This window comes from Octopus bimaculoides, chromosome 24, assembly GCF_046866305.1.
Source record: "Octopus bimaculoides isolate indiv1 chromosome 24, ASM4686630v1, whole genome shotgun sequence".
NCBI lineage: Eukaryota > Metazoa > Mollusca > Cephalopoda > Octopoda > Octopodidae > Octopus > Octopus bimaculoides.
Genome location: NC_142951.1, coordinates 21,588,661 through 21,602,766, shown reverse-complemented (window position 1 = coordinate 21,602,766; position 14,106 = coordinate 21,588,661). Strand labels below are relative to the sequence as shown.

Sequence of the window (14,106 nt, the reverse complement as noted above, 5' to 3'; positions counted from 1 at the left end):
GGGTGCTTTTCAAATGGCACCAGCATTGGTGAGGTCTGCTTTTGGCAAACAGCACACAAACATACCTAGAACAATCATAGGTACCACACATGGCCAACAGAAAGAGACAACAACAATGCTGCTCTAACAATACATTTCGTCTCTCAATAACTATTCCAGGCCTACCTGTGCTCCAAATTTCTCCACATCATCATCATTATATAACATTAATTTTTCCATGCTTGCATGGGTTGGAACAAATTTGTTGAGGCAGATTTTCTATGGCTTGATGCCCTTTCTGTCACCAACCCCCACCTGTTTCCAAGCAAGGTAGTATTTCCCCATGACCAGACATGTTTTTTACAGAAGACTGAAAGGAACAACATTGCTCGTATGATGGTGATGCTTGTTTACCACCATCATGTGATGTCAATACAAAAGTACACATAAACACTCACACATTCACATACATACATACATATATATATATATATATATATATATGTGTGTGTGTGTGTGTACATATGATGGCAGGTTTCTTTCAATTTCTGTCTTCCAAATCCACTCACAAAGCTTTGATCAACCTGTAGCTATAAACTACAAGACACCCTAAACAGCACACTATATATCATTGTACTCAGACCACACCCACAGATCACCTACAGAACGAAACAAAAGTAGTAGAAATGGAAAACTACCTGGACGTGCAAAAGGCACAGTTTGTTGTTGCATCAAACTTCAACTCCACAGTCCATGTTACTACTTGCAAAACAAAAAAAAAAAATACTTCCACACACTGATACATGCAATAGTATAGATGGGGTGATGGGTAAGGTTGGGTCCACCTTGGATGATACTTTTATGGGGGAAACACTTTTCGATCTGTTGTATAAGTCTGTAATGGATGGTGCTGCTGGCAGCTGGGTACAGCAAACTGGAGGACTACTTCAAGTGCTACACATTCTAACTACATCACTGGACACACATTTATAACACTCCGGGGCACTACTAACAGTGTTCTGAAACACTATCTCTCTTATTCAACCCTTGAAAAGGATAAGGAATACATGCAGAAATAGCTGCAATATCAACATGCGCCTCACTAGACCCCCACCCCACCACCACTACCAAGTACTGCTCAGGGGTACACCCCATCAGTTATAAGTTGTAGCAAGGCAACAGCAGCTGTTATGCTCTGGCCGAGCCTATACAACCGCTTGAATCGGTGGGCTTAATGGAAGTAGAGTGGACAGGGAAAATGATGTAATACGTTCAGACTGTCATAGTGCACCCCATATGATTTATCACTGCATGTCAGTGTGTGCAGTGTTGTTGTTATCATCTAGGCAGGTACAATTAAGAAGATAAAACTGTGGATTACACTGTAACGTTTAACCAACTACCTGTGTAGCACAGCCTTGCTGGATTAGGTCTGCCAACAATAACAAAAACTATATCATTACTACTGTTACAACCTTCACTGCAATACATCACCGGAGCCTTCGTAGAGTTACTCAACCTGCTCGAAACAGCAATCAGATTCCTTCAGTCATATCTGGAACACCTTTAGCTTAAGGTCAGCTTTTACTGAATGCTGACCTGAAGCTAAACAGCAGCAACACCATCACCAACCATTACCACCGCAACCACCACCACAACCACAACCACTATCACCTACAATACCACCACCACCACCACCTACAACACTACCACTAGTAACACACCACCACTACAATCAAAAGATCGGTGAACTACAAGCAACTTCCTGACATTTGGCGTGGAATATTTTAGACACCGTGGAAAGAAAAAGGCAGAAGTGTGAGGATGAGAGAGAGAGAGAGAGAAAGGTAGGAAGTAGAGGGGAAGAGGAAAAGATAGAAAGAAAAAAGAAATGTATGGAGAGAGAGAGAGAAGTAGGTATAGAGAAGAAAAGAAAAAGGTAGAGAGAGAGAAAAGAAGAAAGCGAAAAAGATAAAGGTAGATGAAAATACAGTTGCAGAGAGAAAGAAAGAGAGAGAGAGAGAGGGAGTGATAATGTCATAGATAAAGATAGAAAGGTAGTGCAAAATATTTAGAGAGAGAGAGAGAAAAAGTGAGGTAGAGATGTTGATATTGGTGTATAGTGATGCTGTTGTTTCTAGGGTACTGCACCAAATAATTGAATAGCCACCATGCTTATAATGCTACAGTAACCATACTACAGCTGTAGTGTAGTGTCTCTACTGTCTGTAGTATTGTAGAGTAGTGGAGTGTCTCTTGTACTGTACTGTCTGTGGAGAATTTATCCTTATTTTACACATCACGCTTGTCTGGTAATTGGAAATTTTACCTATCTGTTTATCTGCCTTATCTATATATCTATCTCTCTACTTATCTGTGTGTCTATCTATTTATCTCTTTCCTTCTCTCTCACGCTCTCTGTCTTGTATGCATATATATTTATACACATATATATGTATTCATACATATATATATATATATATATATATATGTACACACACACATATATATTTATGTCATATGCCATTTCTTAATACTTATTCTATATTCATCCATATATAGATAGAAAATGTATATATGTGTTTACACTTTCACGCACACACACACACACACACACACACACACATATGCTGATTTTCAAACAGTTTGTACACACAAAAGAATATTGTCAATTGTCATGTATTTCATAATATATATGGAATACTTAAGCACAAATATATAGACAATATATATATGTGTCTTTGTATATTTAGATATCTACACACGTCCGTGCATACACACACACAAACACACATGCTTTATATATCTAATTCTTATATATCTATAAAGCTTCATATATGTATCCAACCCATGTGATTAGAGAAGAAAATGGCTATCAAAAATCATTTAAATCATAGAGTCATCAATCATATCATCTAACACATTTACACACGCATATTATAGACTCACCCACCATGTATATGTGTATATATTTCTCCCACATGATTTGATTTTGGTGGTGAAGGTTTCAGTAGGACTAGTTACATCCTCAGGAAATGCTGACAGTAGAAACTTGGTGCAAAATTTTTCCTACAAACATGATGAATGACATACCTCAAGGTTTTTCTGTTAGGGTTTTTCACCTCCTAAGTTCACCTTCACCACAGCTTAGAGTCCAACCTAACCTGGCAGACTAAATGTGCACCCAGGTACTAGACAAGAAATTTTAAAGTTCTCCTACATATTTATATAAAGTAATTGGATGGTGGTGAGCTGGCAGAATTATTAGCATGATGGGCCAAATATTTAGCAGTATTGCATTTGTCTTTATGTTCTGAGTTCAAATCCCTCCAAGATTGAGTTTGTTTTTTTTTTTTTTCCTTTCGGGATCAATAAAATAAGTACCACTAAATTGCTGGCCTCATGCCAACATTTTAAACCAATATTATAGCTGTTAGATTTCTCACATTGATGATGAGTTCAGTGATGAAGGTTTGTGCAGGGCCAACCTCAGTTTTTGGAAGCAGAATGTTGGTGCAGATGTTTGTTACAAACCCAATGAACAACATACCTCAGGGTTTTCCTATTAAGGTTTTCCATCTCCTGAGTTTGCTTTCACCACAGCTTAGAGTCCAACCTACTCACTGGTAGGCTAAAAGTGCATCCAGTCACTGGTCCTTTGATGGATTTTTGTTTTTCATCCTGCAAAATGTCCAGAAACTACCCTACCTACCAAGCAGGCTTGGTGGTGGTGTTGCTGATTTAATCACTGATAGCCCAACCATGCAACAAGTTCTCCTGAGTTACATGTTGCCAGGAACACCCAAGAATTACCACACACACACACACGCATGCACACACACACATTTATGTATATATACATACATATATCACCCATGTCAGCATGGAAAACAGACGTTAAATGTTGATGATGATGATATGTATATATACCCACACATAAAAGAGTAAAGTGTAAAGACCCCCTTCGGTCATGGACGACCATGGGATTGCACTTAGGAAGTTCCTCTCCGAGGTACAATTCCAGGCAAATTTGTTTATGGAAGATCAACAGTTACCCATGCATACCAGCTTCCCCTCGCCATGCTACCAATGTTATCCAAGGGAAAGGCAAAGATAGATACAACTTAGTGCCAGTGACGTCACAACTCATTTCTACAGCTGAGTGAACTGGAGCAATGTGAAATAAAGTGTCTTGCTAAAGAACACGACACACAGTCTGGTCCAGGAATTGAACTCACTACCTCATGATTGTGAGCTGGACACTCTAACCACTGAGCCATGCAATACATATATTATGTATTCACTCCACCCCACTCCACCACACACACACAGACTATGGCCTTTCAGTTATTGTTTTCAAAACCTAGTGAAGGATATATGCAGAAGGATCTCCAGTTGATCTTTAAATAAGGACCTCTTTGATGCTGCAGACCTATCTCTGAAACTGTTTGCAGTTTCAGAGATAGCATTAGTTATATGTGCAACCCTAGCCACAATAAGAGAAAGTGTTATCATAAAATATGATTTACATCCCCACCCCCATTTTCTCTTAATGTTAAGACTTGGGTAGGTAGGATCATCTGTAGATTAGTAGATAAGCATTTTCTGCAGATGCATAAGTACAGGAAATTTTTCAACAGGCACACTCTGTGGGTCTCTTTTAGCTGCGCTCCAAACATACCAAATTTCAGTAAATAGGCTTAAGTCAAACACAAAGTCAAACACAAAGGCAGTGGTAATGCCATATGCTCACTAAATGGTCAATGCAGTACTATTGAGGCTGTCAAACAATGCATGTACAAAGATATGTGGGTGCAGTGGAAACCCCATTCAAGATCAGATTCATTAACCACAAGTCTTCTTTTAAAGTTTAACTTTTGAAAAATCTGCTCACAACATCAGCTGAAGATTACTGGAAACATGCAAGCATTACCTCATCAGCTGTAGGAAGTGCAAACTTTGCTTGATGGAAAAAAAAAGGAAAGGATTATTATATTAAAAATTTCCCTCCATCCAGGGATCTACTTGAAATGTTTTCCTCTTGTGCTCATGACTGAAAATATATCTTAACCTGATTGGTTCCATCATAGCAGTAAGGCTTGGCTCTTGCTTCTTTAGAAGTTCTCTCACCATAAAATTATTGTGATTTCATATTTTCTTAAGACGTTTTTAGTCCATGTACTTGTATGAAAGTTAGAGAATCACAGGCTTTCATACAAGAACATGGACTAAAAACTTCTTAAGAAAATACGAAATCACAATAATTTCAATGTCATGATTAACAAAAGTGAAACCAGTCGGCAACAACAATATTCTTTCATTTAAAATATATTAAAACTGTATAAACTGTGAATTTTCCTTCTTTTATTATATATATATATATATATATATATATATATATATATATATATATATATATATATATATATATATAAATATATATATATATATTTTTGCATTGCAACTCACCATGTGGGGATAATCAAAATTTTCTTCCTTCCTTTTCTTACTATATATATATCTGTATATAGTTATTAATGAGAGATTATCAATCTGGGCAAAATGATTTATAAGAGCTCTTTTAGTACACAATATTGTTCAGATTAGTAAAGAACTCTGCTGTGTGTTCTTGTGGTAGATCTGAGGTTATGGTTCATCATCATTCTATAGTGTAAATCTGTGATTGTACTCTAGTTATACTGATTTTAACACAGACTGATACACAAGACAAGGCATAAATAATAGTCAGTATATATTATTCTTTATTTTGTTTTTGCAATAAAGAAAAATAGGTAATGACATTTTTTATGCCTTGTCTTATTTATATATACAGTAATCCCTCGGCTATCACAGGTGTTACGTTCCAAGACCCCCTACGATAAGTGAAATCAGTGGAGTAGAAACAGTACTGTACTATATATTTTTTTTTTTTTTTATAATTTGTATATATTTATTTTATTACAAATGGAGGAATCAATGTAAGCTTAAATAATAAACTGCGATAGGTGAGGGATTACTGTATGTATGTATATATATATATATATAGGCACACACATACATACATGTATATATATGAATATATAATATACATATATATATTTACACACACACACACATATATATATATTTTCCCTGACAAGGAAACATGAGCACCTCATAAACACACAACAGGCTTTTAGTTTCCATCTACCAAATTCACTCATCAAGTTTTTGTCAGCACAAAGCTATACTACAGGGTGTCCACAAAGTTTGGGCACATGGAGTAAATAAAATCATAACATAAACAATTAAATATAAGAAATAGTAAACAATTAAATATAAGAAATAGTAAACAATTAAATATAAGAAATAATAATTTCTTAAAGTATGTGTTAATCCCCATGTACCCAGACATTGTGGACACCCTGTAGAATTCACTTACCCAAGGCGCTATGCAGTGAGATTGAACCCAAAACCATTGGTCGGGAAGTGAACTTCTTATCCACATAGCCATAGCTGCTCCTTTACACACACATATATATATTTACATATTTACACATACATATATATATTTACACACACACACACACACACACACACACACACATACACAAGCACGCATGTGCAGGGTTGGCTGTAAGTTTAAGAATTTTGATTCCTAACCATGTGATTTCAGGTTCAGTCTCACTGCACATCACCTAATGTAAACGTGTTTTACTCTAGCCCTGGGCCAACCAAAGTGATGTGTCTCTGTGTTTGTTTACATTTATGCATCTCTTAGTTGTTGGGATGATGTTGCTATCATTTCCCCAGTCAACAGGTTTTCGGATGGCTCTGCAGCTTTGAAGATGTATAGAATAAAATATTCATTCAGAAACAGCTTCGGAAGAGTTATCTGGCTGGAAAACAAATGCTAAAACAATGACTTAATAATATATTCCTCTTTCCCATGCAGACTTAAAACTGAATTGAATGAACGTGGATGATGTGTGTGTCTGTGTGCGTGTGTGTATGTGTGTGTGTGTGTGTGTGTGTGTGCATATCAGTTATATGTATTTATCCTCATTCATTCAATTCAGCTTTAATGACTTGAAACTGAATTGAATAACTGAGGACTATATATATATATATATATATATATATATATATATATATATATATATATATATATAATTGCAGCGTGTAAGGTGTTTATAAGCTATTTAAATTTAATTTGTCAAAATATTTTCGTTGCTTTGAGACCGCGACCTGTTCACTGACAAAATTCTGTGCTGCATCTATGTGTGTGTGTGTGTGTCTGTGTTTGTCCCCATAGCATTGCTTGACAACTGATACTGGTGTGTTTACGTCCCTGCCACTTAGCAGTTCGGCAAGAGAAACCAATAGAATAAGTACTAGGCTTACAAAGAATAAGTCCTGGGGTCGATTTGCTTGACTAAAGGTGGTGCTCCAGCATGGCCGCAGTCAAATGACTTAAACAAATAAAAGAATAAAAGAATATATTCTTTTATTCTTTTACCTGCTTCAGTCATTTTAGCACTGCCTTCTGGGGTTTTAGTCAAACAAATTGACCCCCAGGACTTATTTCTTAAGCATAGTACTTATTCTATCAGTCTCTTTTGCTGAATCACTAAGTTACGGAGATATAAACACACTAACACTGGTTGTCAAGCAGTGATGGGGTGGGAGGGACAAACACAGACACAAAGACACACACATAGATATATACATATATATATACGACGGGCTTCTTTCAGTTGTCATCAACCAAATCCCAGGTGTCATACAGTGGGACTGAACCTGAAACCATGAGGTTGGGAAGCAAGTTTCTTACCACACAGCCATGCCTGTGTCTCTCTCTCTCTCTCTCTCTCTCTCTCTCTCTATATATATATATATATATATATATATATATATACGTACGTATATCTTCATCATCATTTTACATTGTCATTCCAAGCTAGCATGGGCAAGATGGGTCGTCACTTCCCAAGTCACTCTGGGAGCTAGAACTCCCAAATGTTAGATTCTCATACACATCATTTGGCCTGGTTTCAGTAACTGGACACCGTTCCTAATGCCAACCTCTTTACTGAACGGTCTGTATTTTCTCATGGCACCAACACTAAAGAGATTGCATAGTCTTCAGTGAGACAGAATTAGGAGGATGTCATAGACTTACACTTGTGTTACCTGTTTAGCAAAACTCTTTACAGTGCAAACAAATGATAAGGGAAAGGGTGGGGCTTTGCATGCAAGTAATTGTAATTTTACAAGAGGAATAATGATAACAGAAAGGTCAGAAATGGGTATTAGAGAAATGGGAGTAGGAAAGTAAATATAGACATAGAAAGTACTTACTAAATTAGGGTGTGTACATTTGCACAGGTGATAGTGTTGGGAAATTGTAGAAGAAAAAGAAAGAATGAGGACATCAGAAGGACCAGATAGGATGAGGGTGGTGGGGTGGAAGAAATAAGAGTATGATGGAAAGAATATGTAGAAGTAGTTGGAGAGAGGGAGAATGGCTAGCAATAGCAGATAGACAAAGGTAGAGGTGCATGATGTGATAAAGATGAGAGTATGTGGAGGGTAGCAATAGATATGGTTCAGAGGGTAGTGATAGATATGGTTCAGAGGGTAGCAATAGGTATGGTTCATACTACAAGGAAATTAAATTGTATTGGATGGAAGAGGAGATGAGTGGCCAAATGTAATCTTCTGTGTACATAGATCTGCTGAAGGGCAAGTAGAGTGGTACAAGTATTGGAGATGTGAGAAATGGAGGGATACAAGTGATATTATTTTTTAAGCCAAGTGCTTATTCTATCAGTCTCTTTTGCCAAACCACTAAGTTATGGGGACATAAACACACCAACACCAGTTGTCAAGTGGTGAATGGTGGGGACACACACACACACACACACATACATATGTACTGTATATATGTACTGTATATATATACAATGGGCTTCTTTCAGTTTCTGTCTTACAAGGCTTTGGTCAACTCAAGGCTATAGTAGAAAACACTTGCCCATGGTGCCATGCAGTGGGATTGAACCCGGTACCATGTGGTTGGGAAGCAAGCTTCTTACCACACAGTCACACCAATATAATATATAACATATATATATACATATATTTATATACATGATGATGATGATGTGTGTGTATGTGTATTATACATACATACATATATATATATATATATATATATATATATATATATATATATATATATTATATATAGATTAAAATAAAAAATGAAAAGGCAAAACATTTGATATCTACTCATAAAACATTAAATTTAAATAGAGAATATAAACAGATAGAGTTTCTTACAACTGTCTTTAGAATAACCAAGCAGTGGATCATGATATTCAATGAGGATTCTACAATAAGCTAAGTATACTGTCATCAGAGAGAGAGAAAAGTTTGAAAATATAAAAAATAAAGAATATCCCCCAATAGAGGATATCAGTACTTACCAGTTCGTCAAAAAATGAAGGAAGGATTGGAGTGAAAAGTATATACATTAAGTCAGGGGTAGACAATTGTTTTTTGGCTCAGGGGCCACTTTGAGAGGGTTATGGTTAGCAGAGAGCCACACCTTCTATAACTGGTCATATTCATTAGTTAACATTACATTTCATTTAATGCAAAGTGTAAATTACATCATAATAATTAATAAATAAAACTAAAACAATAGTGGTACGCAGAAAAGGTTTCATTAAGTTTATTTATGTGCAAATTACACATCAGCCAGCACAAGTAATTTAATGAGACAAATGTAACCTGTCACACTTATTTACAATTGTTTTGAAATCAGGAGTGAGGTTGCTTGTTGAGATCCTCATCACTGTCTGCAACTTTATGTCAGTCACAGAGGATCTATTTTTAATCTTTGTTGATTTTCATGCAAGAAAAATCTTTGCTCACAAATACATATGGATCCAAAAATAGAAAACATTTTCCCAGCAAATTTCTTCACACATGAAAATTTGTCAGTAGATAGAGATCTGTTAAATTCTATCAATGTCACAGAATTAAACATTTCTTTCAGTGTGTGATCTGACTGCATGGCAATTAATTCAAGCTGCACATCCTCAGGTGTTGTATCAATATCAGCAGTGAAAGGATAAGATAACAAATTTAAATCAGGCTCAATTTTCTTAAAATCCTGAAATATTCTTGTAACACCATCCATGAGTTATCAAAGTATGTGCAGATTAGTTACAGTTCAGTTCAGTCCGTTATCACTAAAGATTTGGGTGTGAGACGTGTGTCTGCCAAATTTGTGCCAAGACTGTTTTCAGCTGAACAAAAAGACACTTGGGTTTCAGTTGCACAAGATATCCTTGAATGTGCTGAGAATGATGAAAATTTTTTGAAAACTTTGCGTAGGCCTCTGAGAAGGTATCTCCAAGCTTTTGGCAAAACTTGATGCAGATTCTCTGCTTAACTTTCTCTGTCATGGTCAATGTGATGATCACATGCTACACACCTTCCTTCCAAGCACTGCTGTAAACAGTGGAAGTGGGCTAGAATGTTAAAGTTTAGTGCACATGCATAGCAGAGTTCAAGGTCAATTTGTGCCAAGCAGCTTCACTCTCCATGCTTTAACTTCATTTCCATAGCAACAGTCCAGATACTTACTGATCAAACCACACACACACACACACACACATACGTATATACTCATATATGCTTATATATATGTACATACCTATTCATGCTTATACAAGGGAGTACCCAAAAGAAACCAGAATTTTACAATATTATTTTATTCACTTAGTTTTACATGTTTACACTTTTATAGCCTTCAAAGTATTCTCTATTTGAAGCAATGCATCTGTCCAGACGTGTTTTCCACTGTTTGAAGTAGCACTGGAACTCTAGCAAAGTGATGCCTTTTAATGTCTCCATTGTTTTTTTTCTTCACCTCTTCCACATCTGCAAATTCCATAGCACCAGCTTTCCTCACCAGTGATGACCTTCAAAAACAGGTCCAGATCAATTTCCAACTCTTCTATCAGTTCATGATACGCATTCAGTCCTGACTGATTTTGATCTGTGAGCAGGCAAGGCACAAATTTTACTGCAACTCTTTTCATTTGCAATTCCTCACTCAAAATTCATTGACAGGAGCTCCAGGACACACCAATCATATCGACAAGTTTGTCAATTGTTCAGTGATGGTCCACCTAGATCAGTTTGTGAATTTTCATGATGTTTTCCCTTGTTCAAGAGGTCGACAGAAGCCCTGAATGAGGTTGGTCTTCAAGCGACAAGCGACCATTTCTAAAGCATGAAAACCACTTGTAAACTTGTGTTTTGTGCATAGCAGTGTTCTTATAAGCTGTTTGAAGCATGACAGCTGTTTTGGCCACCACTTTCTCCAGCAGAAAATAGAATTTCATGGAAGCATGCTGTCCCTTCATTTCAGCCATCACAAAAATCGTTGAACAGAGAAGCACTGCAAAACAAAGATGCACCACATGGCAGTACGACTTCACTCGACAATGCCAGTTGACAAACTGATGCCTGAGGGTGGCATCAAGTGGCTTCTAAGGGTGGATGCCTGAACTACAATGGGCTTGTCTTACAGAGAACATTTCCTGTTACTTTTGGGTAGCCCCTCGTATATATATGTGTGTGTATACATATATATGCATAATATATATGTGTGTGTGTGTGTGTGTATGTATGTATGCATGTATGTATGAATGTATGTATGTATATAAGTACACACACACATACATGTATATAGAGAACAGCATAATGTGTATACATAAATGTATACACACATATATAAAAGCTTCCCAGGAGATTATTAATTATATTTTCTTTTGTTATTCTTCTCAGTTGGCAGTGAGGATGTTTTGGTGATAACGCCAACAATAGCAACAACAACAACAACCAAATCGAGAAATGTTTATGATAACAGTCTTTCCAATCAAGAGTCAACAGTGATGGCCAGCAGCTCTTTTACCATTGATGATGCTTTCGAGTCTGATGATGATGAAAAGATCCGAGTGTATGGGTCAACGAAGGCGACATCACCCATACAGCGACACTCACCTCAGTCTTTGCAGCGCAAACACTCACTTCCACGACGCCAAGGCTCAGACACAGTCAGTTCTTCTTCCGTATCTATAGCATCTTCTGTGCCAACAACGGCAGACATTGCCGACCCACCGTCCATTGGTTCAGTGGGCGGTGGAGGTACACCTTGTGCAACCCCTACAAACAGTGGAGGTCCTGGTGTTGTAGGGGTTACTAATTTGACAACGACTTCAGCCCCTGGACTTGTTGTAACAACGAGAAGTGTGGCCACCCCACAAGAGGTCAGTACTTTTGTTTTGTGTTTAAGATTTTTTTTGTTAAATTTGTTGTTGTTTACCCCAAGTCTGCCTTGATCCACCAGACCTGTAATTAAAACCTTGCCACCCATAGCCATCAAGTCTTTTATTCAGACTTAGTGCAACATGTCTACTCTTCTCATGCCCTATACACAAGCACAGCTTCTAGAAAAATTATTTAGTGCTCCTTATAAGTCTCACAGTATGACAATCAAACTGGCTAAAATAGTCACTATTGTGTCCTTCGGCAGTTGAAATTGTTTGAACGATTCATATGGGACAAATGCCAGTTGGTTTGAATTCTCTGAAACAAAGTGTATCCAATTTCTGGTTGAGTTGTTGCATTCCACCATCAGCATTTAAAGTAGCAATATCCATTATTTATAAGAGAAGGAGTATTAGTTCAAAATCAGTGATCTGTATATGTACTTAAAGTGTGTATACGTTGAAGGCCTTCTAATCTGTGGTATTTATCTTGAGAGATATCTCTTATAGACATATAATGTTAAAAACAGAAAAATAGCAGTAGTAGGCGAAGGTTGCCCAGCATTGGTGGTGAAATGGCTGGATCTTGATTTCAGCCAGCGAAATACAAGATCAGTGACCTTTCAATCACAGTTTAGCTATATCAGCTAGCAGCTGATGTTTGCCTGACATGTGGTGACATGGATATTTGTTGCTGCTGAAGCTAACAAGCAGAAATCTAGATCCAGCAATGCTGAACAATGGTGGCTGGCAAGAATGGTTAGCAAGCTAGGCAAAATACTTAGTGGTATTTCATTCGTCTCTAAGTTCAAATTCTGCCAAGATTGCCTTTGACTTTCATTCTTTCGGAGTCGATAAAATAAGTACCAGTTGAACACGGGTTGATGGAATCAGCTTAACCCCTCCCGCAAAATTGCTGGCCTTGTGCCAAAATTTGAAGTCAATATTTTTTTGTTATTTTGGGATTATCCATTTCTAGAACAGCCTCTCTGGTTTTTCTTTCTAATGTTAAGAAGACAATGAGGTTTGTCTTATAAATTCTAAGCTGGTCACTTATTCTCAAATCTACATTTCTTTCCTCCTCAAATCATAATTTTCTGTTTTTTTTGAGGAGGTGGTGCAAGTAATGTGAAGCCATCTTGTATTCACCACTCAATCACTCTTCAACCAATGTTAAATAACAAACAACAATGCATTCAGATATAGAGGAAACAAAAGCTTTATATTCATAAAACAATCAACTCATCAATAAATGTGGCTGTCTGTATTTCTTGTTCCTCTGCTTGCTCCTTCTCACCCCTTTCTAGTAATTAGGGATGCTTGTCTCCCTTTAAAGCAGATGATAACCACTCCTATGAAACTGCTGGCCTTGTGCCAAAATTTGAAACCCAAATGTAGTGTCTAAGACTATATCTAAGGTGTAATCTGGAGGAGATTTGGCTACTGTTTCTAGCAGGTTGGAACCGCCACAAAACAACTCCTTCGATCACTTGGTATACTTGAATGAACTTAATGATGGTGGCCATGGTGGAGTGAATGGTGGTGGTGGTGGTGTAAATGATGTAGATAATTATGATCCTGATAATTATGATGATCGTTCTTGCATGAACAACATAGCCATCATCATCACCATCAGTATCCTCACCATTAACATCATCATCATCATCATCATCATCAGTAGCAGCAGTGCCACCACCACAACCACCACCACCACCACCCGCAACCACCACCACAACCACCACAACCACCACTGCCACTACCACTGCCACCACCACCTGCAACCACCACCACCACCACAACC

At 37.3% G+C, this 14,106-nt stretch overlaps 1 protein-coding gene across 4 annotated transcripts in view; it reads left to right on the top strand.

Annotated features, from left to right (window-relative positions):
• Positions 1–14,106, top strand: part of LOC106875175 (uncharacterized) — a 55,844-nt gene that overhangs the window by 8,412 nt on the left and 33,326 nt on the right. For 3 of the 4 annotated variants that reach the window (XM_014923207.3, XM_014923209.3, XM_052976563.2), the window contains one exon: positions 11,824–12,305. In XM_014923207.3, the coding sequence (XP_014778693.1) occupies positions 11,824–12,305 (482 nt within the window). Of the gene's footprint in view, positions 1–861; positions 2,292–11,823; positions 12,306–14,106 lie in introns of those variants that run through there. The other variant, XM_014923211.3, reaches the window with a different exon arrangement.